At 36.4% G+C, this 27,726-nt stretch overlaps 1 protein-coding gene across 1 annotated transcript; it reads left to right on the top strand.

Annotated features, from left to right (window-relative positions):
• LOC106134783 (scavenger receptor class B member 1-like) lies at positions 1-27,726 on the top strand. Its single transcript, XM_060946350.1, has 12 exons — positions 1-98; positions 5,683-5,792; positions 6,819-6,910; positions 15,166-15,329; positions 16,377-16,524; positions 18,532-18,735; positions 20,098-20,222; positions 20,929-21,090; positions 23,765-23,871; positions 24,856-24,974; positions 25,622-25,747; positions 27,108-27,726. Exons 2-12 carry the CDS (start codon positions 5,699-5,701, stop codon positions 27,435-27,437), a joined length of 1,671 nt encoding a protein of 556 aa, XP_060802333.1. The 5' UTR covers positions 1-98; positions 5,683-5,698; the 3' UTR covers positions 27,438-27,726.

A 27,726-nucleotide genomic window follows, 5' to 3' on the forward strand; every position in this document is an offset into this window, starting at 1 on the left:
CAGTGTTTGATTGGATTGCGCGCGCGCATGTACTCGGTCGAGTATATCGGTCGTTTGTCCGTCCGTCTGTGTTAGTTTTTGTTTTGGTGAAACAAAAGGTATTAAAAATTTCATTATTTTGAATCGAAACATTTGGATATTGTAAGATTTAAATTATTTTTGGTAAGTACAAAAAGAAATGTTGAAGTCTGAAAAATATTATAATATTTTAAAAGTTGTATAAAAAAAAGAGAAAATAAATATTGTGAAACATAAGTTATAAAAATTCATACCTACTTTAAAGTTTCTAATAAAGCTTCACTAAGACTGTGTTTAGACGCTAGCTTTCCAAGTTCTTATACATATGTAAATTACTTTTGCATAAGCAAATTATTGTTTCTTTTATAACAATGTTTTAACAACAAAAAGTTAATTTAAGTGAGTATTTATGGTATAAATAGTATTTTTCTAAATTATGTATTGATCGCTTTGTGCAATAAACATTCAGAATTCCCAGCTTCTTAGCTAAAATAAGCATACCCTAGACTTCTTAACAGAGAGCCGAATCAACGGAAAATCGAAGTTAAATTTCAAATCTTAGACATTTTTGAGAAAAATATGTTTATTTGTTACACAGAAAATGCATGTCAAAATGCTAGTCAATTATAACTTCATTCTAAAGGTTAGACATCTCGCCATTATACATACATATAATCATGTCTTTATCCCTTGCGGGGTAGACAGAGGTAACAGTCTAGCAAAGGCTTAAAGGCCGCATTCAGCTATATGGCTTAATGATTGAATTGAAATTCAAATAGTGACAGGTTGCTAGGTCATCGCCTATAAGAAGAATCCCAAGTCTTAAGAGCCTAAATTTATTTATTTATTCATACTAATATTCTTTTAAGAAAAGTTTTCTTATAAGTTACTATTACACCCTTCGATTTATGAATAGTATAGAATAATTTATTTTTATAATTGGATACAAGGTATCACTTATTAACGTCACATCACTTATATCTTATTATAACTACTTCCGCTTCCAAAGCGCATGTGTAGAACAAGCGGCGGAACAAACTACACTGGAGCATCATCGGACGACAATTTACAAATATACATAGATCTCTTAAATCTAAATCGTGGACGAATGCACATTGTCTACATTAAAAAAACTGAATGAAAATGTGAATAAAAACTGTTAGGTACGCATCAATGTTACTTTTTTGTTGTAAATCTAATAATTATTATCGATTTTGTGATAAACTATTTATCAAACATTTTATCATTTACAAGGTTAAGAAAGAATTAGGAATGTACTATTAATTTAACTAGCATTTTTTTCGCTTTGCTTGTATCCACCATAGTTGTCAACTTGTAAAAAATTTGACATAAGTAAACTTGTTGTAATTGTTTTTTGAGACTTGCACTCCACCCAAAAGCCTTGGGGATTAAATTTCTTTTCATGCAAAAGATATCGTTTAGGTACATTTTTTTATCATTTTTAATAAAAATAACATTATTTTAAAACACATATAAATAAAAAGAACTATAATATCTATAACTAGCGACCCGCCCCGGCTTCGCACGGGTGCAAAATTAGGAAAAAATTATACATAAAAACCTTCCTCTTGAATCACTCTACCTGTTACAAAAAACCGCATCAAAATCCGTTGCGTAATTTTAAAGATTTAAGCATACAGACAAACAGACTAAAATAGCGACTTTGTTTTATACTATGTAGTGATATTTAATACAATATAGACGATGGGCTAGCAACCTGTCTTTTCGAGACTGTTGGCTCTGTCTACGCCGCAAGTGTTAATACGTGATGATATAAATGTATGTACAAATCAAAGATTAACATAGCCTTACATTAAGTTAAAGAATTAAATTTAGAAAATTAAAAGTATCAATTACCAATTATTTGGGGCGAAAATACATTTTTTGTATGTGTCTTTGTTTGTAACGCGATAACTTTCGAACCTCTTGCCAGATTTTGTTGAAATATAAAATTAAGTCAATTGCTTTTCTAAGTTCGATGCCCCAAGTATCGGTCCAGTCGTTTTTATTTATTCACATAGGTACATACCTACATACATACATCCATCTAGCCTGTTTCCCATTGGGGCAGGCAGAGACTATGGATTTCCACTTGTTACGATCCTTACAGACCTCTCACGCTTCCTCTACACTCATTACTCTTTTCATGCATATTCGACGATTACGGGTAGGTACTTCTAACATCTCCCTTTTTCAAGACATTCGAAATTTGGTCCTTGAAAGTTCGTCGAGATATTCATTAACATTCTCACAATTATATACCTGTTTAAAAAATAATTCTCGCGAAGTCTATATTCTTGGTGAAGAACAGAGTAATATCTAATACATATAAATAATATATTATACATATATAAATTTCTCGTGTCACAATGTTGTTGTTCTGTTGTTCCCGTACTCCTCCGAAACGGCTTGACCGATTCTCATAAAATTTTGTGAGTATATTGAGTAGGTCTGAGAATCGGCCAACATCTTTTGTCAGTGATACTTAACCCTTAACATCTTTTTTTACTAGAAATTACTTAAAAATTATTTATATGGCAAAACAACGTTTGCTGGGATAGCTACACTAAACAATATAATATTAGTATGGCGTTGTGAATGAAGAAGGTGTGTTTGTCAATAAGATAAGCTCTGATAAGAAGTTAAACGATTAAGTATTCAGCATGCGCAAATTGCGCAATGATCGGCTTCACGTAAAATTTATTATATTAATAAAAAAGTAAACAAAAAAAAGCAAAAAAAATCGGTCAAGTAAAAAAGGTCAGGTCAAGTTTATACCTCTTACTGACAACTCTTTAAATACCCAACCATTGAGGGCGTCATAAAATTAACTTTTCTATGTACGATTTGTACGTATAACATAAGAGAAACATCCATACTTACATACATTTAATCACGTCTCCATCCATTGCAGGGTAGACAGAGCCGACAGCCTCGCAAAGACTGATATGGCCACTTTTAGATGTGATGCTCAAAGATGGACTTGAGATTCAACAGCTGAACGTGGCCTATCAGTCTTTTCAATACTGTTGGCTCTGTCTACCCCGCAAGGGAAATGTACGTGACGTATGTATGTATGTAATGCTACATTTACTTACATGCACATATTAAAAAAAAACGCGCGGAATACTATACAATGCGGAATATATAAAATTGTCGATAAACATTCAAAATTAAGATAAATCCATTTACCTATAAGAGGCAAATTCATTTAATACACGTAAATATTTATTCCCTTAAAATGTTCTTAACAAATAATACCTAATGTAACGACTTTCTGAACTGACAAACAACTTTATCAGTATAAACATATTGTGATTAGCCGGCCTATTAACAAATTATTCTAAAATTACAATTAAATATCTTAATGTCGTTGCCCCAAAAGGAGAAATCTAAATAATTTGGTCACGTACAAGTGTGAGATGAGATTAAGTATAGTATATCGTTAGAAGTGTTGCAGAACCGTCGATAGTTTTAGTGTAGAAAATGCTGCAGTGTAGTTTGTTACCGTCTCTTCGCACAGACGCTTTGGTAGCGGCAGTAAACTTAGTTTTAAGTTATTTATTTGACGTCAACCAATGTTGTGAAACCAAAAGATTTGACAATTATTAAGCGATATGAAGTATTATATAATAATGAAACTACCAACCTGTCACTATTGAATTTCAACTCTATCATTAAGCTATACAGCTGAACGCGGCCGTTCAGTTTTTTATGCCTGTTGGCTCTACCTACCCCGCACGGGATGTAGACGTGATTATATGTATGTATGTATGTATGTCTATCGTGCCGTGTGATAATAGAATAGGACCACTCCGTCTCTTACCCGTGGATGTCGTAAAAGACGACTAAGGGAATAGCTAATAAGCTTGGGATTCTTCTTGTAGACGATGGGCTAGCAACCTGTCAATATTTGAATCTAAATTCCATCATTGAACATTACAGCTAATCGCAGCCGTAGGCACAGTTTTTTTATGACTATTGGCTCTGTCTACCCCGAAAAGGACATGTATGTATGTGTTATTAGGCGTAAATAAATACGCTTTAAGTATGTTTACTTCACGGTGTTATTTATACTATAATTTAGTAATTTCACCAGCGCAGTGGCAAATGATTTTAATAATCATAGTCGCCGCAAATTAATTCGCGCCCTTTTGAGGTCAATGGGAGGAAGCAATTACACATAGCTATTATACTTTTAGTTTTATAGTCACGTCTATATCGCTTGCGGGGTAGACAGAGCCAACAGTCTCGAAAAAACTGAAAGGCCACGATCAGCTGTACTGTAAGGCTTAATGGTAGAATTGAAATTCAAATATTGACAGGATGCTGGCCCATCGCCCAAAAGAAGAATCCCAAGTTTATTAGCATATCCCTTAGTCACCTTTTACTACATCGACCAAAGAGAGTTTCTATTCTAAAGTGTCGGAAACCACACGGCACTGGCCTGCCTTCTAAGTGGGATTTTATAAAAACTATAGAGCGTCCGCTTCTCTATTGCGTAAAACGATGAAACCTGTTAACTTCCATTCCCGTGGGAATTATGGGAAATCCTGTCTTAGCCTGACCTGTAGATAGTATAGTCGGAAAGTTAGTTATACACTACAAAAGAGAGAAGGAGAAAAGAGGAGAGAAATAATCAGTTTTTAAAAGTACTATGTTGTTAGACATACAATAAAAATATTTGACAAATGAAATATAAATTCTAACATTTTTTCCTAACTAAACAATCCATGGCAACCGTTGCTATGGCAGACAAAAAGAAGGTTGCCTGCAGACTTGATAAGGAACCTACGTATGCCGACTTTCAAGTCTAGACCTAGTGGGTTAGCTGTCTGTGTGTTATTAGTCAGTCAGTCAGTTACGGAAGAGTTTTATCAAAAGCGATTCGCTTCGGGTCTGACCCTATGCCTGTATGTATGTTCAGATCTTTAAAACTACACAACGGATATTGATCAAGGTTTTATAGATACAGTGATTCAAGAGGCAGGTTTATTATGTATAAATTCTTTATAATAAATCATTATTCTAGAAAAACGACGAGTAATGTCCTATAAAGATTTTATTATTGTAGGCACTGTTAATATGGAAATAAAATTGAATTTATAGTACTAGAAAATTACCAGGATCAGGTATAATTGTGTGATAATAATTAAGTAATAAAACATAATAGTCGATTGACAACTCTTTTCTCAATAAATTACAATAGGTAATACTGGCCATTTGTTAGAAATAATAAAAAATGAAAGTTTGAAATACTATCGAATTTTGGCGCGTAAAAATGTTTTTGTGAATCTTTTATGTGTGAAAGTGAGTTTGTTTATTCATATTTTACGTTAACACCACTGAATAAAAAAAAATATTATAAAACCTGAACAGATATTCATTAAATTTTGCATACACGTGATGTGGATTACATGGGGTTTATCATAAGGTATTATTATTTCATGCAAACAAAATATGTTAGTTGTAAATATAAAAAAAATATATAAACTAGACAGATATTTTTAAAGGAAAGTGTGATTTTAGTTTTAATGTTAATAATAAAAGAGAGATTTATTCAAAATACGGTGTTTTTCTTTTTAACCGGGTAAGAAAAGAAACTGTTATGACAATTATAAAATTTCAATTTTTTTTTCACAGATACAAATAGCACACGATGGTTGTCGGGACCAAGATGACGATACAGCAAGTGCCGAGCAAGGGAAGGATTTCAATTATGAAGATACAAAATTTCACAGTGCACAGGCGAAGTGAGTTATAATCAGTAGTTTTTAAGACATAAATTCGCTTAAGCCGAGTCAAATCTTGCGATTAAATATTTTCTTTGAGTAAATTTATTTATTTATTAAAACTTTGCCGTGTGGTTCCCGGCACCAATACAAAAAAGAATAGAACCACTCCATCTCTTTCCCATGGATGTCGTAAAAGGCGAGTAAGGGATAGGCTTACAAACTTGGGATTCGTTTTTTAGGCGATGGGCTAGCAACCTGTCACTATTTGGATCTCAATTCTATCATTAAGCCAAATAGCTGAACTTGGCTCATCAGTCTTTTCAAGACTGTTGGTTCTGTCTAACCCACAAGGGATATAGACGTGACCATATGTATGTATGTATTTGAACTTTATGCTTTTAAAATGTACAACAGGTGGACTTTATGCCACAAGGCATTCTCTGCCAGTCGAACTTTTGGACCAAACTGAGATGGATGTACGGGTGGTGCGGTAAATGTAAAAGAAATAATAATATAAATAATAGGTTACTACTATATTACTATATATTTTTATATATAAACTCCATATAAAATAAACATACATATACTACATAACGTTGGGTGATTGTGTTAAGTTTAAGAAAATCTACTGGTCAAAAAGAAGATCATGAACTTCCCTGAATGCAAATCTATTAAGCGCACTCCGAATAGCTTCAGGATGACAATTCCACAGTCTGATCGCTTGGACTTGGAATGAATTCAACATGAGTCCCTGGCGGTCGGGCAGGTAAATAGATTATACGGAAAAGTAATAGATGCGTATTACAAATACATCCCCATTATTTCTTAAGCATACCTAATAATAAATAAGTGCCGTGTGGTTGCCGGCACTAATACAAAAAAGAATAGGACCACTCCATCTCTTTCTCATGGATGTCGTAAAAGGCGACCAAGGGATACCAAGGGGTGGCCATTCAGTCTTTTCGGGACTGTTGGCTCTGTCTACCCCGCAAGGGATATAGATGTGACCATATGTATGTATGTATGTTTTTTTTTTGTTTGCAGATTCCGTAATCAGAACACTGTATGGAGTGTTCCTGATTCTCATCTCCGTTGCGATGATCAGCACTAACCCTCTGGAATATTTCACCAAAAAGGTACCTAAGTTTTAAATCTTTGTCGTTTCTTATCACACCCTTACTCCGTATGGGAATGACAGAGGCAATACGGTGAAATAACATCATCAACTATAAAGCAAAAGTTACTGCTGAAGAGTTTGTTTGTTTGTTTGTTTGAACGCGCTGATCTCAGGAACTACTGATTCGAATTGAAAAATTATTTTTGCGTTTAATAGGCCATTTATCGAGAAAGGTTTTAGTCTATATAACATCACGCTGCAACTATTAGGAGCGAGGAAATAATGGAAGATGTGAAAAAAACGGGGAAAATTATTCATCCTTGAGGGCTTCAATGATGCCCCAAAACAACTATTCCACGTGGACGAAGTCGCGGGCATAGCTAGTATTTAATAAACACTTAATGTAAATTAAAGACGTCCTGACAGAAATTCGGGTGAATTGTGTCCGAAACCGCCGAGCTTGCATGAAGAAAGTTATCAATGTGGATGAAGCGAAAGAAGTATGCAGAGATCGTGGCATGTAGAAAGATGTAGTCTCTGCCTACCCCTCCGGGGAAAAGGCGTGATATTATGTATATATGAATAGTAATGTATCATTAATAGCTATGTATCAAAATAACAGATTATACGTCAATTTTTTTTAACGAAAGAAATGTGCGCATTTGTCGTGGCTAGGGAAAAAATTATACTCTGCCCACCCCCCCGGGAAAGAGGCTTGTTTTTTACAATTTTAACACGACCAAAGCATTAGGCGGAATAAGAATATTTATAGATTAGATTAGATTATGTAATTATATTACTGGTTCAAGTTCATTGCCAAAAAAACAAGTTAAACGGCATGTGATCTTGACCGTGTTTGATGCACCTTGCATACACGTCATAGTTAAATGTCAGTAAATAGTTGACATACATACATACATACATATGTTCACGCCTATATCCCTTGCGGGGTAGACAGAGCCAACAGTCTTGAAAGGACTGAATGGCCACGTTCAGCTATTTTGCCTTAATGATGGAATTGAGATTCAAATAGTGATAAGTTGCTAGCCCATCGCCTAAAAGAAGAATCCCAAGTTTATAAGCCTATCCCTTAGTCGCCTTTTACGACATCCATGGGAAAGAGATGGAGTGGTCCTATTCTTTTTTGTATTGGTGCCGGAAACCACACGGCACAAGTAAGTAGTTGACGTATAATATTTATAACGTTTATAACGAGGACAAATCGTGAATTTAAAGTACAGTTGACAATATTATATCGTAACATTTTTGTTGTGTAATTAAGTATGTGAAGAGTAGACTTTAGTATCTGTTGACGAAATTATATGACATTATTTTTGTAACCGTAATTATATATAAAAAGTTGACTTTAGTAGAGTAGTGCCGTGTGGTTCCCGGCACAAATATAAAAAAAGAATGGAATCACTCCATCTCTTTCTTCGTATAAAGCGATAAAATTGGGATTCTTCATTTAGGCGATGGGCTAGCAACCTGTCGCTATTTGAATCTCAATTATATCATTAAATCAAACAGCAGCAACTTTCAGTTTTTCAAGACTATTGGCTCTGTCTACGCCGCAAGAGTACCCATTAGTTTGAATAAAGAGAGTTATGAAAGTAGATGACGCAAAATAGAAGTAAGCTTGCAGGGATTGTAGCTAGTGGACAAATGTATGAAGGTATTTATGCCTTACTCAGTTGTTCTCTCTTTCTTGCCACTCAGTCAGTCAGTTACTTACCCAGCCATTAACTAAGTAACGGAGGAGTTTAATTCTTAGACATACATGAGTGTACTTATTTGGTCAGATTCACTAGCAGCTCACTGTACATATAAGTAGCTGGTATTACACGCGTAATAATTTATAAGACCTCTATGAGAATTTATGAGTTTATCGGTTGTCAGTTTGTTATGATACCCTTATGACATTTTTTATACGATAAAATCCGTGATGATGGCATAAACTGAATGTACTTTGGATTTTTTACGCCATCATGCAAAAACAGCAGCATTATTTTTTATTTTATACTATCTATACTAATATTATAAAGCTGAAGAGTTTGTTTAAACGCGCTAATCTCAGAAACTACTGAACCGATTTGAATAATTCTTTCACTGTTAGATAGTCTATTTATCGAGGAAGGCTATAGGCTACATTTTATCCCGGATTTCCTACGGGAAACGTCAACAATGCAGGTGAAAGTTGAATGAGTCGGCCATCTGCGAGCTTTCCACGCGAACGCTGCGCAAACCAACAAAGATATAGTAAAACAATGTACTAAAGATGTGAAGTACTCATTTTTTGCCACAAAAAAGTCCGCGAGAGCATATATCTATCTCTTAAGGTTTACTTACAATAACCACTTTTATGTTCATTTTTTAAGATTATTTTTTCATTATAAACATAAGTTATTTTGAAACCAATTTTCTTTAATTCAGTATTAATCCTTATCCAAATAAATATGTTTATTACTTTCAGCTTTTCATGTAGACTAAAATTGCCATTTACAGTATATAAATCAGACGAATAGGTTTTGAGATATAGTCGTTATAAGCAATTTGCAGCGAAACATTTAATACGGCGAACCAGCGTTTTTTCTAATACGCGTGACCGCCTGACAAAATAACTATTCCACGCGGACGAAGTCGCGGGCACAGCTAGTTACAAATACATCCAATAGTCTTGAAAAGACTGAAAGGCCACGTTCAGCTGTATGGCTTAATGATGGAATTGAGATTCAAATATTGACAGGTTGCTAGTACATCGCCTAAAAGAAGAATCCCAAGTTTATTAGCCTATACCTTAATCGCATCTAACGACATCCGTAGTAAAGAGATGGTGTGGTCCTTTATTTTTTTCTATTTTTGCCGGGAACTACACGGCACTATATCTATACCAATATTATAAAGCTGAAGAGTTTGTTTATTTATGTTCATATGTTTAAGCCTTTCTCAATAAATGGTCTATTCAACGCAAAAAGAATTTTTCAATTCGACCCAGTAGTTCCTGAGAATAGCACGTTCAAACAAACAAACTCTTCAGCTTCATAATATTAGTATAGATTCTCTATTAAATCATTTAATTAAGCCTCTTCTAATGAAATGCTCGTAAAATTGTAATGAAATCATTGTAAGCGGTTCATTGGCATTTTATCATAAACTCGTGATGACTGCAAATCAGTTACTATTTGGCCTGATTCCCTCATTTTATTGATAGATCTATTGATTTTAGTCTGAGAAATGTTACAACTATAGCAGCTTGCGAATTATGTGAAGTAAAAAAAAAAACGATTGACAAAATAAATATGTATAGGATTTTAGTCTGAGAAATGATACTAATATAGCAACTTGCGAATTATATAAAGTAAAAAAACGATTAACAAAATAAATATATATTTGATGCTATTTTCAAGACTGTTGGCTTGGCTCGGTTTACCCCGCAAGGGATATGGGCGTGACCGTATGTATGTATGTATGATATTTAAACAATACACTAACTTAAAAATAATCGATGGAAAAAATGTGACAAGAAACAAAAAACTAGCGAACAAAAACGCAACGAAATTTAGAGAAGACACCGCGATTTCAAATTGCCGAGGTCTTCCGTTAAAAGACAGGACCGTATTCTAGGGGCCGGACTCAGCAGAAACTTAAAAACGATATAATGTAGGTACAAATAATAAAAAATAAATAAATATTAATTATATATAATGCAAATTTTAAATTTAACCTAATACCCGATACACTACGTTATTACTGTCACTATTTGAATCTCAATTCCATCATTAAGCCATACATCTGAACGTGGCTTTTTAGTCTTCTCATGACTGTTGGCTCTATCTAGACGTGATAATATGTATGTATAATTTTTGCGGGGTAGACAGGGCCAATACTCTTGATAAGATTGATAGGTCACATTCAGCTGTTTGGTTTTAAGATAGAATTGAGATTCAAATAGTGACAGGTTGCTAGCACATCGCCTAAAAGAAGAATCCCAAGTTTATAAGCCTTTTACGACATCCACGGGAAAGAGATGGAGTGGTCCTATTCTTTTTTTTATTGGTGCCGGGAACCACACGGCACGGTCTTTTTCCTCCTGGCGTCAATATCGGTTACATCCTTACCTTTCTCTGGAAATCATGATTCTGAATTGGGTATGTCATGTTTTTAGACGGAGCAACAGACGACTCGCCTCACATCCGCTACATTAACTGGGGGAACCTTACCCATATTGGCAATAGCTGCACTAGAAAATGCCTATTTCCTTAGTCGCCTTTTCGGTAGTCATGGCTTCTGTTCTAAAATTCCGGGAACCACACGGCACCGATGAATGGAGGATGATGTGCGTACTAAGTTCAACATCCACGTGAAATGACGATGACAAAAAGTCATCAAAACGTGAGCCACCTTTGAGTTTAATAATATAATTTTAATTACCAAGTTATAATTCTGTGACTTCCTCTGCAGTCATTATTGAAATGATATGCTTCTGAAATTGGTTTGATCTTTCTTCCTAGGACGGGTCAGGTCAGGTCAGAGTATATTATAGTAGCTAATTGCATTGTTGTGAACAGGTAATTTGTGTTTTTATTCACGTCGGTAAGCGTGGTAAACCACGTGATGATGGTTTGCATAGAAATTTGAATAATGGATAAGTTTAATATTTTTTTTAACTTTTTTTTTTTAAGAAAATATAAGAACGGTCCCGTATATTTGCAATGATTTACTTTTACAGAAAGATTTATTTTAAAAAAAGGTTGTTTTAATATTAGTATACCTAGTTAAGAAATTGTACCTAATAATTTTGACAACATTATTTACACTTTCTATTTGTTTAGATAATTAGCCGGAATGTAAATTAAAATACTGTGCGTTGGTAAAAATAAAGAAAACTATAATAAAAATCTTAAAACATAAAAATAATCCTAACTCCAATTCGTCTTAAATGATTGTTGTGAAAATTAACAAAAGACGGTCGTACTCTTTCGATAGGTACGTAAAATTATAACTTTTCTAGGCCAGTGTGTAAATTAACAATACATTTTAAAACACTATTGTTTTATGAAGCTATTTCAATTTTGATTTGCAATTTTTATGACCATGATTTCTTTCATCTTTAAAGTTATGAAGTTTAGATTCAATAAAGTTTGAATTTAATACAACTTTTTTTCCATCCGTGCCATCCCAAACTTTTTTTTGGTATTAGTATATTTTTAGGGTATTTCTAAATAAATGAAAATCTTAATTCTTAATTATGATTGCCAGCCGCGACCACAAAAATATAAAGAGAGAATATATTCTTACACAAGAAACATTAATTTACTGAAAAATAAATAAAGTTAAAAAACTTTACTTAGCCAATTATTTAACTAATAAGATATGCCTGTGGTATTTTGATACAAGATCTATACGTAAGTCCTAAAGCTGTTTATACACGTGAAACATTTAAAATGTTTGATTATTACCCAATAACACGGGAACCTCTGTTGGTCTTCAGATAAATTGAACATGATCACTCTTTATATTTCTGTAATTGTGTTAAGAAAGCACTAATAAGGATGTATTTATTTATTTTGAAACCTTAAACCAATGTTATAATAAAGAATAATGAATTTGGATGAAGCGAAAGAAGTTTGGATTGTGATGATGAAAACATTTAGTCTTTACCTACCCTCTTGGAAAAAGAGCGTGATTCTATGTAATTATTTAATTGAGTTATTCTCAATTCTATCAGCAAGCCTTAATACTGTACGTGGCCTATCGGTTTTTTTTAGGCTGATCGCTCTGTCTACCCCTCAAGGGATAATAGTGTTCCGTATTCGATCTTTAAAGTTAACGTAGTCATATCGTCATAACAATAGTATTTTATATTGAGAATAACTAAATTAAATGTCTACTTATTCGTTTTATTAACTTGTCAGGGACCATGCCTTTGAATTAAATCTTATTCATGTATTCAAGATGACGTGATGACGTGATGATGATGCGGACACGGTTTAATGAGTTATTACTTAGAAATCCTAACCCAGTCTCATCATCCTTTTGTTCATCCGGGTAACATCCTCACCTCTCTGGAGAGGAGCCCGGGGTCCGCCTTTCAATCATGATTCAGCTGACCTCGGTAATCATTGAAGAGGGGGGGGGAGACCTTATCCTTATATGACAAATTTTATATCAGTATTATAAATACGAAGTGTTTTTGTGTTTGTGTCCGTGTGGTTACCGGCACCAATATAAAAAAGAAAAGGACCAATCCATCTTTTAGCTTACAAACTTGGATTCTTTTTTAGGCGATGGGCTAGCAACCTGTCACTATTTGAATCTCGATTCTATCATAAAGCTAAACAGCTGAACGTGGCCTGTCAGTCTCTTCAAGAATGTTGGGACTGTCTAGCACGCAAGGGATATAGACGTGACTTTATGAATGAATGAAAAGTGTGTTTGTTTGTCCGTCTTTTAAGACAAAACCACTGAATCTACCTCCACGTAATTTTGCACACATATAGGTACTCGTAGTGTGGATTACGGAAAAGGACATAGGTTACTTTTCACGTGGACAGAGTCCTGATGAAAGCTTGTTGTATCTTAATCAACTATAAATTACCTTAAATTACCATTACCTTATGATGAGGACAACTAGTCCTGATTCGATAAAAAGATGTGTATTCGGTTAAACGTTCAAAAAAAGGCAGGAAGATTTTTCTTCTTCTTTTTTACTATGGAAATTGCGCTCAGATAAGTAATTGGCGCAAACACCTTAAAATTTCAAAGTCAATGTATGATCATTGCTTTTGAAATTTAACAATAAATCTATACTTATATTATAAAGCTGATGAGTTTGTTTGTTTGAACGCGCTAACCTCAGGAACTACGTACTAAGTTCGAATTGAAAAAATATTTTTCCGTCGAATAGACCGTTTATCGATGAAGGCTTAAGGCTATATAACACTGCAACTATGGAGCAAAGAAATAATGGAAAATGTGAAAAAAAACGGGGAATATTATTCATCCTTGAGGGCTTCAATGATGCCCAAAATAACTAGTCCACGCGGACGAAGTCGCGGCTACAGCTATTTTACTAATATGTTGTTATCCAAATCTGTTAATTAGGAAACTGTAAACAATCATGTTTGGTTCGATAACCTCTCCTATTTTAATTTCATGTTGATAAGAAGGGTTAAACGCGAATAGCCACTTAAAAATCTTTCATTTTTACGTTCTTACCTTCGACGGGTGTGTTTTGGGTCCTAGAATCTGCATGTAGACCTTTCTTCGCTTTATCCGAGCTTGAGTATCATACATATGATCACGTCTATATCTTTTCAGGGGAAGAGAGCCCCAACAGTCTTAAAAAGACTAATAAGCCACGTTCAGCTGTTTGGCTTAATGATAGAATTGAGATTAAAATGTTGACAGGTTGCTAGCATGTCACCTACACGAAGAATCCCAAGTTTAAAAACCTATCCCTTAGTCGCCTTTTAGGACATCCATTAGAAAGATATGGTCCTATTCTTTTTTCTATTCTTACCGGGAACCACACGGCACAACGAAACTATATTTACAAATACTTCAATAGATAAACATCCAATACCCAGGGCAATCAGAAAATCCTCGTTTTCCATCATGCCCTGGCCAGGATTCGAACCCGAGGAGACTGGGATCCGGTCAAGCGCACTACCTTTGCGTAGTAGGGAAAAACTTCGATATAAAATTAGCTAACAGTTAGTCAGGCAATCTTGATATCAACCTTGTTACTTCGTCACCTTATTCCAAAACTCGTGTCTGAAACCTTGCTTTTTTTGCGAACATTTCACGTGTATATATTATTTGACTGTTAGTTCAAACCGACTGTTAGTAAGGTTCATGTGACCATGACTTTTTGTCATTAGTCCAAAAACATTTTTGATGATTGTAGCGGGAGCCGTGTGGTTCCCGGCACCAATGAAAAAAGAATAGGACCACTCCATCTCTTTCCCATGGATGTCGCAAAAGGCGACTAAGGGATAGGCTTACAAAATTGGGATTCTTTTTTTAGGCGATGGGCTAGCAACCTGTCACTATTTGAATCTCGATTCTATCATTAAGCCAAATAGCTGAACATGGACATTCGGTCTTTTCAAGACTGTTGGCTCTGTCTTCCTTGCAAGGGATATAAAGATTATATGTAGGTATGTATGTATACTCGTATGCAATAATTAAACTATTATTAGCTACATATAATCACGTCTATATCCCTCTATAGGTATATGTAAGTTAATTTGTTTTTTTTTTGGTTGACAGTTCTTGGAAGTATCAGAAGGTTCGTTCGTGTTCAAAATGTGGGAGACACCCACCTACCAGTTATACTCAGAAGTGTGGGTTTACAATTACACCAACGTCCCGGAGTTCTTGAGTGGTGAAGACAAGACTCTGAAACTGAAGGAGATCGGCCCGTTTAGATTCCAGTGAGTATTATTATTTGCATCGTCGTAAGTAATTAGACATAAAATTATCCATCCATAGTTATATCATATCAATAAAGAGCGTGTTGTTGTGGTTCCCGGCACCAATGAAAAAAAAAGAATAGGACCACTCCATCTCTGTGCCATGGACGTCGTAAAAGGCGACTAAGGGATAGGCTTACAAACTCGGGATTCTTTGTTTGATCACCTATTGAACGCAAAAAGAATCTTCCAATTCGAACCAGTAGTTCCTGAGATTAGCGCGTTCAAACAAACAAACTCTTCAGCTTTATAATATTAGTATAGATTTTAATCAATGTACAACAGCTTTATCCAAAACAACACGTTTTTATCATTCTGAACATGACCTTAAAATTCAGGCGATAGTATTTACATTATTTATTTCCTGAAATGATTAGCGAATTGGCTGATAAGGTTTTACAGTGCGTACCTACGTATAAATTCGATCAGTATTTTTATACATACATACATATGGTCACGTCTATATCACTTGTGGGGTAGACAGAGCCAACAGTCTTGAAAAGACTGATCGGCCACGTTCAGCTATTTGGCTTAATGATAGAATTGAGATTCAAATAGTGACAGGTTGCTAGCCCATCGCCTGAAAGAATAATCCCAAGTTTATAAGCCTACCCCTTAGTCGCCTTTTACGACATCCATGGGAAAGAGATGGAGTGGTCCTATTCTTTTTTCTATTGGTACCGGGATCCACACGGCAAAGTTTTAGTTTGTAGTTTAGGAATTTTACTTTATGTTAATTAGTTAGATTTATAATTATGTTGTTTAGTTTAGAAATTGTAATAGTCACATTTCGCTTCCAAATCGTACCTCTAATATAAAATCTTATTATGTTCAAAATAGGATACAAGGTATGACTTCGTGACATTATGTGAGTGTGAGTAATCCCAAGTTTGTTAGCCTATCCCTTAGTCGCCTTTTACGACATCCATGGGACAGATATGGAGTGCTTCTATTATAAACCACAAGGCACAATTTATTAATATGTATATATTATTACCTCATTTCCAGGGAGACACGCACAAATCACAACATGAGCGTAAACGCCGACGAGGGGACAATGTTCATGAAGCCGAACATCACTCTGAAATTCCTGAGGGAGGAGTCCGTAGCCGACATTAAGGATATCCACGTTTATGTCCCAAATATGGCTTTGCTTGTAAGTGTCTTTGTCCTGGCTTTAGTCCCGGTTGCATCCTCACCACTCTGGAGAGGAGCCCGGGGTATGGGCTTGTAACTATATTTATCTAGCCGACGCATACATACGGTCACGTCTATATCCCTTGCGGGATAGACAGAGCCAACAGTCTAGACAAGACTGAATGGCCACGTTCAGCTATTTGGCTTAACGATAGAATTGAGATTCAACTAGTGACAGGTTGCTAGCCCATCGCCTAAAAAAGAATCCTAAGTTTCTAAGCCTATCCCTTAGTCGCCTTTTACGACATCCATGGGAAAGAGATGGAGTGGTCCTATTCTTTTTTGTATTGGTACCGGGAACCACACGGCACAGACATCAAGCTGACGCCTGAGTGAAAAATATTGTATATCTTTCTCTGAATTTCACAGTTCCACACATTATTATCACGTCTTTATACAAGTATATGACATATTATTATACCTATATACGTCATTATATGTACCGGGAACCACATGGCACTATATATGTATATAGTGCCATGGAGTTAATCGTCAACTCGCGTGAGAGAAACTCGCGCGCGCGCGCGAGTTGGCAATATTCAATTCTATTTATTTTTGTTGTCGTCAACTCGCTTGATCATGAAATCTGACGTTTAAATGTATAGTCAGCTACAAAAACGTTACAGAAATTTAATGTTTAGGTACTTGCTTACTACTCGTATAAATGTATAAGACAATTTATATAAGACTGGTGTTTTTAAATAAAACCAATATATACATCGTTTTTGAAATCAGTATACAGTGTAAACTCCATGTAACGTCACTCGATTTAACGACAAACTCTCTAAAGCGTCGAAATCAATTGGCTTTGGATGGTTTAGCTCGTATTCCATACACTCTACATAGCGTTACACCCACTATAAACTGAAATCTAAGTCAGTACTTCATAGAATCAGCCAACGCCGCCACTAAATAATGATTTATAGTTTTTGGTTTCATCAACCTGTTTTTTATTTGACTGTACTTTATATAGACGAGCGAGTTGATAACAATAAAACTAGGTAATATTGAAAATCGCCGACTCGCGCGCGCAAGCGAGTTTCTTTCAAGCGAGTTGACGATTAACTCGTGCCATGTCGTTACGGACACTAAGAGTAGGACCACTCCATATATTTCTTATAGATTGTCGTAAAAGGCGACTAAGGGATAATAAACTTTTATTATAAAGTGTACCTTCATACGTATATCGAGCTTTTTTAAATCGTGCTCCTTATACAACCGACCACTGACGCTATCTCTTTGCTTATTTTTTCAATTGTATCGTAGTATTAAGTCATGTTTCATTATAAAGTATGTTGTTTACAACGTAAACTGATTAGGGATTATCACAAAAAGAATTTATCAAACGTAGTATTATAACCTTTATATCACTTTTTAACTGCGCAAAATTACATTGTTTTGCCGTTATTGTGGAATAAAATTATCCAATAAGTATATAAAAAAAATGCGAATTATAAATATGAATATTGAAAAAGTTTTGATAAAACAAATTTTTAAGCTCACATATGTATAGACACGTCTATATCCCTTACGGGGTATACAGAGTTAACAGTCTCGAAAACTCTGAAAGGCCACGTTCAGCTGTATAGCATTAGAATGGAATTGAGATTCTAATACTTGTCGTGACAGGCTGTTAGCCCAACGCCCACAAGAGGAATCCCAAGCATATAATCCTATCCCTTAATCGCCTTTTACAACATCCATGGGAACGATATGGAGTGGTATGTACCATAGGACCACTCCATCTCTTTCCCATGGATGTCGTAAAAGGCGACTAAGGGATAGGCTTACAAACTTGGGATTCTTTTTAGGCGATGGGCCAGCAACATGTCATTAGATGAATCTCAATTCTATCATTAAGCCAAATGGCTGAACGTGGCCATTTGGTCTTTCAAGACTGTCTACTCTGTCTACCCCGCAAGGGATATAGACGTGACCATATGTATGTATGTATGTACATTCACAGGCCATTAGTACACTAGTAGCTGATAAATTGGGGTACTTCGCGAACGCTGGTGCCTACTACTCCATCAACACGCTCGGCTCCAAGCTCTTCAGGAACTTGACTGTTGAGGAGCTGTTCTGGGGGTACGAAGACCCCATGGTGACGATCGCCAGCGGGCTGCTGCCTGGGTGGATAGATTTCAAGAAAATTGGTGTGTTGGATAGAGTAAGTTTTTGGTTAAGTCTTCCTATGGGTATAAGTAATGGTTGCATCCTCATCTCACTGGAGGGCCGGGGTGTATTTTTGTCTTCTTCCCCCTGGCTTTAGTCCCGGATGCATCCTCTCTGGAGAGGAGCCCTGGGTATGCCTTTGACCATGGATTCTGGATTGGGTGAGTCAGGTTTTTACACGAAGCGACTCCCATATGACCTCCGCAACCTTTGCAGGTAAACCTAACGCGTATTGGATCCATGATTTCACATGCAGTTGCCTTAATGTGCAGGTTTTAAGGTGGGGTGGGATTTGAACTTGTGCCTTTCTGCGCATCACGCATTTTAACCGGTCACCTTACCAATTCGACCACTGACACTCACCCGGGTGCACTTTTGTCTTGTGGGTAAGTCAGGTTCTTACATAAAGCGACTCCCATCTAGCCTTTGCAAGGGAAACTAATAAATATAATATAAAGAAATATAAATATATACGGGACAAATTACACAGATGGAGTTAGCCTCAAAGTAGGTTCGAAACTTGTGTTACGAGATACTGACTCAACGATACTATATTTTATAATAAATACTTATATAGATAAACATCCACGACCCAGACCAATCAGAGAAAGTTCGTTTCTCATCATGTCCTGACCGGGATTCGAACCCGGGACCTCCGGTGTCACAGACAAGCGTATCACCGCTACACCACAGAGGCCGTCATAATCCATAAAGGATGACGGTAACACGGCAAAGGTTAAGGATGCCAGATGGAAGTCGCTTTATATAAAACCTGACTTACCCAATCTGGTCAATTAATGGTATGTTTTGGTTAAGTATCCTGGTATAAGTCCCGGTTTTTCCGGAGAGAAGCCCGGAGTGCGCCAAGAACCTTTGAAATTTGACCATAAACCTGGTTAATGCAAGTCAGATTTTCACAATAAGCGACTCCTTACCTTCACAACTTTTACAGGGCAGCGTTAAACGAAATTTGGAGAAGCTAACTGTATAAAAAAAGTAGGTAAAGTATTTTAATCAAGACAAAAAAATTTATTGATAGCATAAAATTTCTGTCAGACCCAATGGTTGACTGATTGATAATTCTTCTAACATTAAGTCCGTCAATTCCGTCCGTTTGTATTTTGTGCAGTGAAATTTAAATAAGTAAATAAAAATTTTAAATCTTCAATCTGTGAATGGAACTATGTATATATGACATGACTTTGGCTAAATTTATTGAAGCAACTAACAGAAAAAAGTATTTCCGAACCAAATGTACCCATTTGACCATATTCATTCATCAGTTTGAAAAAAAAACGACTTTGCCTTAAAGTAAAAAACGGTCAAAGAACTAATAATTCTTCCCTTTCAATTCCAGTTTTATGCTCAAAGGGACGCCTCAGCCGTGGTGGAACTCCGCGATGCCAACACGAGATTCTCTCTGAGGACCTGGGACGGCTCCGAGGGTCTCGTGGAACAGGGTTTTACGGACCTTAATTCTAGGTACATACATACATATAGTCACGTCTATATCGCTTACGGGGTAGACAGAGCCAACAGTCCCGAAAAGACTGAATGGCCACATTCAGCTGCTCGGCTTAATGATGGAATTCAGATCCAAATAGTGACAGGTTGCTAGCCCATCGCCTAAAAAAAGGATCGCAATTTTATAAGCCTATCCCTTAGTCGCCTTGTACGACATCCATGGGAAAGAGATGGAGTGATCCTATTCTTTTTTGTATTGGTGCCGGGAACCACACGGCACTTCTAATAATTTTGGATTTGACAATTATTAAGTGCCTAGCTGTGCCCGCGACTTCGTCCGCGTGTAATAGTTATTTTGGCCATCATTGAAACCCTAAAGGATGAATAATTTTCCCTGTTTTTTTCACATATTCCATTACTTCTTTGCTCCTTATAGTTGCAGCGTGATGTTATATAGCCTTAAGCCTTCCTCGATAAATGGTCTATTCGACGCAAAAAGAATTTTTCAATTGGTATCAGTATTTCCTGAGATTAGCGCGTTCAAACAAACAAACAAACTCTTCAGCTTTATTATATTAGTAAAGATATGAAGTGTCTTATAATATTATATAAAAAACAATTAATTTTTAATTTTTGAAATGCCGGCTCCATCTACCGCGCAAGGACTAGACGTTATTATATGTATGAAATTATTAAATTTATACTTTTTGGTTATATTTTTCAGTACACTTTGCAACCGCATCAAAGGATCCTACGAGGGTCTGATGTTGCCTCCTAACGTCCGCAAAGACAGAGTCATCCCGATTTTCCGGAGGCAGGCGTGTCGCGTCTACCCCTTCGCTTTTAAGGAGGAGACAAATGAGAAATACGGATATAATTATTATAGGTTAGTACATACATACATATAGTCACGTCTATATCCTTTGCGGGGTAGACAGAGCCAACAGTCTTGAAAAGACTGAATGGCCACGTTCAGCTATTTGGCTTAATGATAGAATTGAGATTTAAATAGTATAGGTACAGGTCGTTAGACCATCGCCTAAAAAAGAATCCCAAGTTTGTAAGCCTATCCCTTAGTCGCCTTTTACGACATCCATGGGAAAGAGATGGAGTGGTCCTATTCTTTTTGTAATGGTGCCGGGAACCACACGGCACATATAGGTTAGTATTTACATATACTACTCTGTCAAGAAAGTAGCAGGAAAAGATCAATAATACACAAACTGTTTGTTATTCATCCAAATTTATTTTATCACCTTCAAAATATGCTCCTTTAGAAACGATACACTTACGCCAATGAATAATCCAATCATCAAAACATTTTTTAAACGCTGTTTCCGGAATTGAGGTCAGTTCTCGCCGCGAATTCTCTTTTATGTCTTCTACCGATTGAAAACGGGTGCCACGAAGTGGTAATTTGAGTTTAGGAAAAAGAAAAAAGTCGGCTGGAGCCATATCTGGTGAATATGGTGGTTGCTCGATGGTATTTGTTGAGTGTTTGGTTAAAAATTCGTTCACAATGATGGCCTTGTGCGAAGGTGCATTATCATGTTGCAAAATCCAAGAATTTTCTTTCCACAAATCTGGCCTTTTTCGTCGGATTTGCTCTCTTAAACGCCGCATAACACTCAAATAATATTCCTTATTTACCGTTTGACCTTCCGGCAAGAATTCCGAGTGCACAACACCGCGATAGTCAAAGAAAACAGTCAACATGACTTTGACTTTTGAACGACTTTGGCGTGGTTTTTTCGATTTCGGTTCAGTTGGAAGGCGCCACTCCGAAGCTTGTTGACTAGTTTGCATGTCAAACTCGTAAACCCACGTCTCGTCACCAGTAACAATGCGTTTCATGAATGTTGGGTCGGAATTGACTCGTTCTAGCATGTCCTCAGCGACTCTCATGCGATTGAGTTTTTGCAAAAAATTCAGGTCTTTTGGGACTAGCCGAGCGGCAACATGTTTCATACCCAAATTATTAGTTAAAATGGTACGGATCGACTCGTGAGATACAGAAAGTTCGGTGGCTATCTCTCTCAAAGTTGAATGAGGATTTTCAGTCACTATTTCCTTCACTTTTGCGATGTTAACTTCAGTTGCAGACGTTGATGGCCTACCAGAGCGAGGCAAATCTTCCATCACATCTCGACCGCTTTTGAACGCTTTGTACTACTCATAAGCACGAGTTTTTGATAAAGTCGATTCACCGTAAGCCTTCTGTAACATTTTCAGTGACTCCGAACACGATATTCCATTGGCAATGCAAAATTTAAGACAAACTCTTTGTTCGATGTTTTTATCCATTATGAAATTAGCAATACACACTAGATATGATATAACTAAAAATAGCACTGTATTTAATGTAAACAACAGATGCAACTCAAACTCCGCGCCAAAATGGAAAACAGTTGTGCCAATCTAACAACAACAAAAAAAACAAAAATTTGAATTTGGAACCATAAATAAATAATCCATTCCCGATACTTTTCTGACTGAATGTATATTGTACGTGCTAAATAAATTGGAGTAAAGTTGTACACTTTTAACCCTAAAATACATACCCGTACACATTGACGTACTATAACAAGTTGTTTATAGTTGATCGAAGCCCGTACATAAAAAGTAATAACGGGACCCTATTCTTAAACCGCTGTATGTCTGTCCAGGCTGTATCTCATAAACCGTTACAGCTAAAAAGCTGAAATTTTCACAAATAATGTATTTCATAAAGTAACACTATTACATCATACTAATATTACAAACTAGCTGTGCTCGCGACTTCGTCCGCGTGGAATAGTTATTTTGGGCATCATTGAAGCCCTCAAGGATGAATAATTTTCCCCTTTTTTTCCACATTTTCCATTATTTCTTCACTCCTAATAGGTGCAGCGTAATGTTATACAGCCCAAAGCCTTTCTCGATAAATGGTCTATTCAACACAAAAATATTTTTTCAATTCGAACCAGTAGTTCCTGAGATACAAACATACATAAAATCACGCCTCTTTCCCGGAGGGGTAGGCAGAGACTACATCTTTCCACTTGCCACGATCTCTGCATACTTCATCTTCATCCACATTCATAACTCTCTTCATACAAGCTCGGCGGTTTCGGGTACTCTTGACCTGACCCTTTGCCAGAACGTCCTTAATTTGATCCTGAGATAAGCGCGTGCAAACAAACAAACTCTTCAGCTTTATAATATTAATAAAGATCTATCTCATTTTTACACATACATACACACAATCACGTCTATATCCCTTGCGGGGTAGACAGAGCCAACAGTCTTGTAAAGACTGATAGGCCACGTTCAGCTATTTGACTTTAAGATAGAATTGAGATTCAAATAGTGACAGGTTGCTAGCCCATCGCCTAAAATAGGAATCCCAAGTTTATAAGCCTATCCCTTTGTCGCGTTTTACGACATCCGTAGGAAAGAGATGGAGTGGTCCTATTCTTTTTTGTAATGGTGCCGGGAACCACACGGCACTGCCGGGAACCACACGGCACTATCTCATTTTTCTTTATTGATATTATAATTATAATGATTTGTGTTTACAGATTCGCAATGGAACAGTCGGCCATGAGTAATACGTCGGCGTACGCTTGCAAATGTTCAACGAATTGTCTCCCGAATGGATTTGTGGACGTCAGCAGATGTTACTACGGTAAGTGGTCTCTGGGTTTTGTTCAGTTCGAACCCCGGGTAGGGCATTTAATTCGGGAAAACATATAGAATTTTTAATTTTTTTTTACATACATACATATAATCACGTGTATATCCCTTGCGGGGTAGACAGAGCCAACTGTCTTGTAAAGACTGATAGCGGCCACGTTCAGCTGTTTTTGGCTTAATGATATAATTGAGATTAAAATAGTGACAGGTTGCTAGCCCATCGCCTAAAAGAAGAATCCCAGGTTAATAAACCTATCCCTCAGTCGCCATTTACGACATCCATGGGAAAGAGATGTAGTGGTCTCATTCTTTAGTGCCGGGAACCACACGGCACCCGGATTCATATATTTCACCAACGTATTTAAAATCCATCTTCTAAACTTGGGATTCTAGATGAAGTGGTCTTATTCTTCTAAGATTCCCAATAGCATTGACCAGGGATATAGACGTGATTATATGTACTACGAATGTAGATACATATAATCACGTCTATATCCCTTGCCGGTCAGACAGAGCCTACAGCCTTGTAAAGACTGATAGGCCACGTTCAGCTATTTGGCTTTAAGATAGGATTGAGATTCAAATAGTGACAGGTTGCTAGCACATCGCCTTAAAAAAGAATCCCAAGTTTGTAAGCCTACCCCTTAGTCGGCTTTTACGACATCCATGGGAAAGAGATGGAGTGGTCCTATTCTTTTTTGTATTGGTGCTGGGAAACACAAGGCACCGTATTTTTTTTAATTAATTTATTATTTATTAATTATTGCCATAAAGAGAGTTATGAATGTGGATGAAGCGAAGGATGTATGCAGAGATCGTGGCAAGTGGAAAGATGTTGTCTCTGTCTACCCCTCCGGGAAAGAGGCGTGATTTTATGTGTGTATATCATATAAATTAGACTGTAAGACTTCCATTAATAAGTAAATAAATAAATTATATGTACGTATGTATGTTTAAAAAATCCATATTGTCCCAGGATTCCCAATAGCTTTGTCGAAGCCACATTTCCTAGACACTGACCCTCAGCAGCAGAGTTATTACGAGGGCATGCGCCCAGATCCAGTGAAGCATTCCTCCATATTGGAATTGGAACCGGTAAGTTTCACAATTGGAAAGAGGCAGTCTCTGCCTACCCCTCCGGGAAAGAGGCGTGATTTTATGTTGTATGTATGTATGTAAGTTTCACAATTGTCGTGTGGTTCCCGGTTGGTATTATTATGAATGTGAATAGGAGCACTGCATATTTTTCCTATGGATGTCGTGAAAGGCGATTAATGTAAAATTGGGATTCTTCTTTTAGGCGATGGGCTAGCAACCTATTAAATATAGTATCGTTGAGTTAGTATCAAGTCTCGAACTTATTTCGAGGCTAACTCAATCTGTGTAATTTGTCCCGTATATATTTATTTATTTTACATATTTATTTATTGCAACCATATTCAAGGAATAAATGTTTATGATTATGAAACACTTTGTATATTATAAATCTATTCTACATTCATTCATGTTTTTTAATGTAGACAATGTGCATTCGTCCACGATTTAGATTTAAGAGATCTACATTTGTAAATTGACGCCCGATGAAAATGCTGCAGTGTAGTTTGTTCCGTCGCTTCTTCTACACATGCGCTTTAAGAAGCGGTAGTAGTTATAATTAGATTTAAGTGATGTGACGTCAATAAGTGATACCTTGTATCCAATTTTGAAAATGAATCTATTCTATTCAATTCGAATATTACCAGACGGTGGGAGTGCCACTTTCCCTATCGTCGAAGATCCAGGTCAACATCGCGGTCAGGACGTCCCCCGGGAACCCCATCACGAGGCCTTTTAAGGACAAGATGGTGCCGCTGATGTGGCTCTCATTGGTGAGTAATACCATTGTAATACATACATACATATAATCACGTCAATATCCCTTGCGGGGTAGACAGAGCCAACAGTCCTGAGCGGACTGATAGGCCACGTTCAGCTATTTGGCTTTAAGATAGAATTGAGATTCGAATAGTGACAAGTTGCTAGCCTATCGCCTAAAAAAAGAATCTCAAGTTTGTAAGCCTATCCCTTAGTCGCCTTTTACGACATCCATGGGAAAGAGATGGAGTGGTCCTATTCTTTTTTGTATTGGTGCCGGGAACCACACGGCACCATTGTAATATCTAGATTCTATACGTTAAAGATCAATTTACTTTAATTTTAGATTTAATATACTTAGTGCCGTGTGGTTCCCGGGTGCCGTGTGGAGTAATACCATTGTAATATACTGATTGTATACGTTAAAGATCAATTTGCTTAATTATAGATTTAATATACTTAGTGCCGTGTGGTTCCCGGATGCCGTGTGGAGTAATACCATTGTAATATACTGATTGTATACGTTAAAGATCAATTTGCTTAATTTTAGAATTTTTGTTTTTAGTGCCGTGTGGTTCCCGGCACCAATAAAAAAATGGGATCACTCCATCTCGTGCTCATGGATGTCGTAAAAGGCGTTTAAGGGGTAGGCTTACAAACTTAGGATGCTTCTTGTAGGATTGTAACCTGTCACTATTTGAATCTCAATTCTATCATTAAGCCAAATAGCTGAAGGTGGTTCAGTCTTTTCAAGACTATTGGATCTGTCTACCCCGCAAGGAATATAGACGTGATTATATGTATGTATGTATGTAGAATTTTTCTTTAAAATAATCCTGTTCTTTCGTCAAGTATTCTCATTAACCATGCATTCAACCGCCTCGGGGTTTTTAAACACATTTTCCGAAGTATTTTATTTCAACTTACTTAAGTTATTAAGTTATAGGTATAATAATTTGCATGCTATAATTAATAGGCTGACCGGGAGGAAATATGTTTTGTATTACACCTTTTGTAAACCCTAGTCATAAGCAAATAAATATTCTTCTATTATACATACATACATACATAAAATCACGCCTCTCTCCCGGAGGGGTAGGCAGAGACTACCTCTTTCCACTTGCCACGATCTCTGCACATTTAATTCGCTTCATCCACATTCATAACTCTCTTCATGCAAGCTCGGCGGTTTCGGGTACTCTTGACCTGACCCTTTACCAGGACGTCCTTAATTTGATCAAGATACGTTCGTCTAGGTCTTCCCACTCCGACCTTTCCCTCCACACTCTCCTTGCATATCTGCTTAGTCAACCTGCTTCCATTCATCTCCACATGACCGAACCATCTTAACATTCTTCTATTTTTTTTTTGCAGTATTGCAAAGAGCCACCACCAGAGGTTGCAAATCTGTTGAAACTGCGTTTCATTGTCGCACCACCCTTATTTATAGCCATTGAAGTGTTACTCTTCATTGTTGGCATAATCCTCTGCGGACAAGGAATTTTCAGACTTCTGAGACCAAAATACGAATTGGTCGAATCTAAATCTGAAAATGATGATCTGGAAATAAAAAAGAGTACAGCGATAGTGAATATAGTTGATAATAGTGTGTTCAAAGATGATGATGATTTAGCTAAAGAAGCAGTTTTGCTGATGTCAGTCGATGATGATGATTCGGAACTAGGTTTAAGGAGAGCGGCGTGAGACGTGGATGATGGACCTTTAAATTATTAGTGCCATTGTTGTAAATTATTTTTTGATTGTAAATTATTACAGTAAGATTAGTATTATTGATAGAAATCAAAGTTGTGTTGTATAAAATGATGTGTGTGAATGTGTATATTAAGAACTTAAAGCAATAAGAATTATTATATTAGATAAAGAGTCTGTCAATGGATTCAAAAACGTTTTTACTGAAATTTATTTATTTATGTACACAAAATTATATACAGGAGCATTTAATACAGTTATTGTAGTACAAATATGCTACTCA

This window comes from Amyelois transitella, chromosome 10 (genome assembly GCF_032362555.1).
Source record: "Amyelois transitella isolate CPQ chromosome 10, ilAmyTran1.1, whole genome shotgun sequence".
Taxonomy (NCBI): Eukaryota; Metazoa; Arthropoda; class Insecta; order Lepidoptera; family Pyralidae; genus Amyelois; species Amyelois transitella.

What these genes read in the sequence shown, in the direction of transcription:
- LOC106134783 (XM_060946350.1), top strand. Translation starts at nt 5,699, where the DNA reads ATGGTTGTCGGGACCAAGATGACGATACAGCAAGTGCCGAGCAAGGGA. An exon ending in ATCGGCCCGTTTAGATTCCA is followed by an intron (nt 15,330 to 16,376) that starts GTGAGTATTATT and finishes CCTCATTTCCAG; the next exon opens with GGAGACACGCACAAATCACA. An exon ending in CCATATTGGAATTGGAACCG is followed by an intron (nt 24,975 to 25,621) that starts GTAAGTTTCACA and finishes GAATATTACCAG; the next exon opens with ACGGTGGGAGTGCCACTTTC.